Raw genomic sequence first — 5750 nt, forward strand, 5'->3', positions numbered from 1 at the left:
TTTTAGCTTAGCTGTTTTCTCCTTCTCTCTGTATTTACTTTCCGAGACCTTATGGATCTGTTATTTGTTATTAATTCTGATTTTGTTGAACTAAACATGAGCTAAATTCCTTAGCTAGGATTATTGATGGAACCAAAGTTGCAATGAAGATCTATTTGCTATTTTGATTGATAATGTAATTTTCATCTGGTTTATTCAAGCGTATTTATTGTTTACTTTCTATTAAGTGACAGGTCATCATTTAGTAAGAAAACACAAACTTAAGCTAATTCTGGAAAGGTTGGTTGAGTTAGATCTAGCTTGGATAATGTAAGAGATAGTATATGAATATACTATTATCTTGTACAACCCATTAAAATTGATGTTAACGTCAGATTTGTAAACTAAAACACATAGGAATATGTTGGTTTAGTTTAAGGAATTATAAGCATAAATCTGTCGGAAGATGATTATGTAGAATTTTAGGTTGACTAGATGAACTTTGCTACAGCAATCGTATAGCAAATCGTGGTCAGAGTTGCAACCGAGGGGAAATCAGTAATCCTAGCCTTCATCCATCATTAAATCACAGCTCTAAGCTCAGATCTTGTTGACTTTTGCCTCTTGTCTGCATTTAAATTACAGTCTTTGGTCTTATACATTCTTTTCACTTAATTAATATCAATTTGGCATTCAAACTATTCTCAATCATATTGATAAAACTGGTTTTTGTAATAGAATTCCTCATTAACTCAGTCCCTGTGGAGACGATACTTTACTCATTACTATATTACTTGTTCGATTGCGTGCGCTTGCGTGGAGTCATTTTATGCATAGAGTTTTTGGCGAACAATAAGAGACATTATTAAAATTTGGGTTAATCTCACAAATAGTTTGTGAGGTTTATCTTTTAATCTCACTTTAGTTTTTAACTTTTAAAACGTCACATAATTGGTCCCTGAGGTTTTGTTTTGTTTCTGTTTATGTCCTTTCGTCAGTTAGGTGTTGTTAAATATTTGACAAAATATGTAGAAATTAAATACCAAAATTAGAAACATCTAATGTTTAAGGACTAAAATAATACAAAAAATAAGAGTTAACTTCTATAGATAATCTCTAAATTTTAACCGTTTTTAATTTTGTCCCTTATTTATATAAATACCGTTAAATATTTAATATTCAGTTAACGGAAGGATTGGAACTGAAAAAAAAGTAAAACTTCAAAAGATTAATTCTAAGACTTTTAAAGAATAAAAAATTAAAGTAAAATTAAAGATAAATTTTAAAGGCTATCCGTGAAATTAACTCTTAAAATTTGGAGGCATGACAAAGACAAACAGCGCAATATATGACAATCCCAACACGATGTTTGCCAAAAACCTTCTTTTTCATGCCTTTTTATTGCCTGCTTATAAATTGGCTACTGTTTTCTCCCTTTTTTCATGGACTCTTTTTACTTCTTTTCAGGGAAAAGAGAGAGTAAATGTATAATATTCCACCATGATGGAGACGTGAAACTCAATGCCTAGAATGATTGCTAAGTACCTTTCTTTTCTTTTCCACTAACCTCCTATAATGCTACTACTCTATTATTTTGTTCTTATTTTGCTTTCATTTTGGATGTATATTCTTTTATGTCCCTTATTTCTCCATTGTAATCTGCATTTTCCGACATAATTGGTTAAGAAAAGATTGGATCATTATTATACTTTGATATTTATTTATAAAGTTACAATATAAAGCATTTTTCTATTTGAGACGGTAATATATATATTAAATCAACTTCAAATAAACTCAATCAGTTGAAACTAGCTAGCTCTTATTATTAATTGGTCTAATTATTAACCTGCTTTTGTCTTCTTCTTTTTTTTTTTTTTTTTGACGTAAAAAAGCTTTGCCTCATTACTAATACATTGTATATATTAATGTATTATACTCCTCATTATTATTTCGTATTTACTACTATGTTTGGATAATAAAGTTTTAATACTAAACTACAATTTTGTGATTATTTTTTTTCTGAAGGTTTATATAACATAATTAGACACTCATAAAACTACTTATATATTGTACGGTCTAAACAATGGAATTTCTTTAAATAAATTTCTTTCCAAGAATGCATGCCATGGAATTTTTTGCATAATTTATATTCATCATTAAATGTATAAGGAAATATAATATGTTGACTATATATACAAGTCCGATCTATGTATGAAGTGATCATCCTAAAAAGTAAAAAGCTAAAGCTGACAGAGGTGGGTAACATTAGTAGTACTATTTAATTAATTAATAGACGATAACAAAAGCTAATTACTACGCAAATAAAGAAGTGTTTCGGATAATCTTTTTCGAATTTCAATGACCAAATTAATCCAATACAGGTTGTCTGTTAAGCTCAACTAAAAACCAAGCTTAGCATATTACTTTATGATCTGCCACGTACAAATTCTTCTCCTCTATCTCAAAGAAATCCCTCAAAATTAACAACTAGAACCTACAAAATTAAAGAAGCAAATTATCAATTAATTAACTACATCAACAAGGAGATAATATATTAATATTACAATTAATTTATATTCTAGTCTAGTTCATAATTATGGTCCGTCTTCTCTGGATGCAATCTCTTCCTTCCACTTAAAGAAACCCCAAAAAGCTTAACGCCACCATTTTTCTCCTCACTAATCTCACGACTATTACCCGAGCCACAAATTTCAGAAATGGCCATGGTTTTAACCTCGGAAACAGCTGGAACCGGAGACGAAGAACCGAGCCCTACAAGCTTCGGAATACTACTAGAATTGACGGTAGAGATTGGACTCAATGTGGAGGGCATAACTGGCTTTACATGGTTTTGGATGAAGTAAATGATGTCGTTGTAGAGGCTCTTCATGTGTGTGAGTTCCGATAAGAGCAAAAAGTTTTTTCTCCTAAGCCTTTGGTTATCTTCGGTGAGAGATGTTAGAATATTATGATCATCACTAGTGCAAGTTTTCGGAGACGGCGCCAGAGAAGAAGTTTCTAGAATGTTAATGTTGTTCCAGCCAAAATTAGTACTAGTTTTGTGATGATCATGATCTAGGGCTTGGAAGAAATGGGAATTCATGAGTAGGTGATCATGATGGTGATGATGGTAGTTTTGAGGTTGTTGATGTTGTTGTGAAGTTTTTCTTCTGTGGATTTCGGATAGCAAGTGCTTTGCTCCTTTTCTGAAGTACTCGTTTGAAAACTCCCATCTATCCGCAACTATCTTTTTGAAACCCTGAAATAATAATGATAATTATTGTTGTAAATTGTAATTATATAATTAATGACATTTTACAACATATCATGAGTAAATTAAGGAAATTAAGAATGATGTTTAGTTTCTAAAGTTGTATATATGGAACTGAGTATGTTTCATTTGAATGGTAGTTGAGACGGCTGTCATGATGGTTTTAGGGTCTTACGCAAATAATTAATGTTTTTGGGAGAGAGGGGGGAAAAGCGAAAAAGAAAAAGTAAAGAAACCAATTTAGAAAAAGTAACTTTACTTTTTCAGTTTACACTTTTTAAAAGACGGCATAAACCTCAAGCAAAATTCTAAATGCTAACATCTAAACGAATGAAAAACAAAGTTCACGTTCATTGTAAATATGTAGCTTTTCAACACTCCAGATATATATATATATATATATATTATATAATATTGGTGAATAGTGTGTACCTCTATAGCACATAAAAACATAGAAACAAGTAAATCACTATATATATATATATAGCACATAAAAACATAGAAACATGTAAATTACTATATATATATATATATTTGTATCTGCCAATTGTACTAATATAGAACGAGCATTTTTTTCTCCAAAAAAGTATATATCTACATATAACTAGCATTTTACATGTACTATACGTGTAATACTGCGCTCATGTTAATTATTACAGGGGGAAGAAAAGAATATTGTCAAATAATTAGAAAAGAATCAGAAACATCAAGACAACATGAGAGACAGAGAGAGAGAGAGAGAGAGAGATTATTTCAGATAGATTTGGATTAAATTAGACACCAAAACGACGTTAAACAACAAAACGACAAAATTAAAATGAGATCTAGAATCTTTTGTGGGAATATCGGAGAGAGGATTAATTAATCGATATTTAAACTGTTTAGTAACACAATAAATAAATGAAGGGTAAAGACTATCTATAGCAATTTACAACATATACGTTACTCTCAATACAAGTTTATATACAACATAATTAGATTCCAATATACAAAATCATTTCTCACTAATCTATCTAGATCAGAGATCAGTCTAGACGAAACAAGGACCCGTCATAAGCTCTAAACAAAGAGAAGAGAATAATAATGTAAAGCAATTAAAATTGTTACTGATACTCTTGAGAAGTAATTACAACTACACTGAGCAATTATAATGAAAGTCAATTTCAGTCAACCTAAGAGTTCTAGAAAATCCCATCAAACGGCTAAACCAAAAGAAAGCCGCAATTTAATCATCCACGTTAGTTTGCTGAAAAAAAAAAAAGAAATAAGAAAAATTAAGAATAACCCATATTTTAATTTGCCTAGCAATTATCACCAAAAAAAAAAAAAAAAAAAAAAATCTGCGTTCAAATATTTTATGATCGAAAATATTTGGTCTGAGAAGGTAGCCTTTTGCGACCAAATTTTAGGTCGGAAAATCATTATAGCAAGGTCATGAAGTGATCAAAATTTAGTCCGTCTATCCAATTAATTATCAAGGCAACCCCTCCAATCAAAATCTTGCCCGTCCTGATTATTTGTTTCAACCCTCATAAGATTAATGACCTTAAAATGATTAAAGTTAAGAACATCAACACATTTTGTGAAACTCATGATTTTGCCAAGAATTGAGATGAACGATCTTAAGGGGAAAAAAAAAAAAAGCCTTCATAAACAAATGTGGAAATAAATGCATATACTTTTCCATAATTGTGTGTGTGTGTGTGTGTGTGTATATATATATATATAGAGAGAGAGAGAGAGAGAGAGAGAGAGAGAGAGAGAGAGAGAGAGAGGGAGGTCTTACATAGGTGTTGAGCTGCCGAACAAAGCTGGAGAAATTGTTGTGTTTGAAGTAGTTAGGAAGAAGATCTCTGGCAAACTCAGGAGGCCTCCAAACAACAAAGGTGGTATGATCATCACCCCAAGACACAACGTGATCAGTGAGAGGATCATCAACCAGCTGATATGTCTTTGTCAAGAATGGTGCTGGAACCGCCTTTTGTGACTCCACTGTGAACACCATGTTCTCCCCACACCTCATACTCTCCACTCTGAAATCCATGAAGATAATAATATTAATATTATTGCAAGTATATGCTTCTATATATAGCTAGTACTATACATATAATATATATATATATATCTATATATATATATCTTCACTACTCTCGCCCTCTCTCTCTTTCTCTCTCGTTATTATTGATCTCCTACTTTTTGAAACAAAAACATATGACCGTGTCACTAAAATAAGATCAGTCTCTCTCTCTCTCTCTCTCTCTCTCTCTCTCTCTCTCCCTCCTCTCCTCTCTCACACACACACACACACATGTAATTTCTAACTTTAAGAAGCATATGATGACCATGTCAGAAAAAAAAATGTTCAATTTTCCTAGATTAATTACTATTATGAGATCCAATGCTTTTATGATTATTTTCGTCAGCGACCAAAAAAAAAAAAAAAAGAAGAAGAAGAAAAAGAACATGTATCTACAGATGAAGTCTTGATTGTTCTTTGGTA

General features: G+C 31.2%; 1 protein-coding gene across 1 annotated transcript; it reads right to left on the bottom strand.

Annotated features, from left to right (window-relative positions):
• Positions 1-2557: 2557 nt before the first annotated feature.
• Positions 2558-5309, bottom strand: LOC21396714 (heat stress transcription factor B-4b). The gene is made up of 2 exons (XM_010090661.2): positions 5037-5309; positions 2558-3238 (listed from the first exon to the last, which is right to left on the bottom strand). The coding sequence occupies exons 1-2, from the start codon at positions 5292-5294 to the stop codon at positions 2558-2560; spliced, it is 939 nt and encodes a 312-aa protein (XP_010088963.2). The 5' UTR covers positions 5295-5309.
• Positions 5310-5750: the final 441 nt, after the last annotated feature.

The sequence above is a fragment of the Morus notabilis genome, unplaced genomic scaffold, assembly GCF_000414095.1.
Source record: "Morus notabilis unplaced genomic scaffold, ASM41409v2 Scaffold281, whole genome shotgun sequence".
Taxonomy (NCBI): domain Eukaryota; kingdom Viridiplantae; phylum Streptophyta; class Magnoliopsida; order Rosales; family Moraceae; genus Morus; species Morus notabilis.

Excerpts from the sequence above, each read along its gene's own strand:
- LOC21396714 (XM_010090661.2), bottom strand. The coding sequence starts at position 5,294 with ATGGATTTCAGAGTGGAGAGTATGAGGTGTGGGGAGAACATGGTGTTC. Across the intron at positions 3,239-5,036 it reads TTCGGCAGCTCAACACCTAT|GGTTTCAAAAAGATAGTTGC; the intron begins GTAAGACCTCCC and ends TTATTATTTCAG.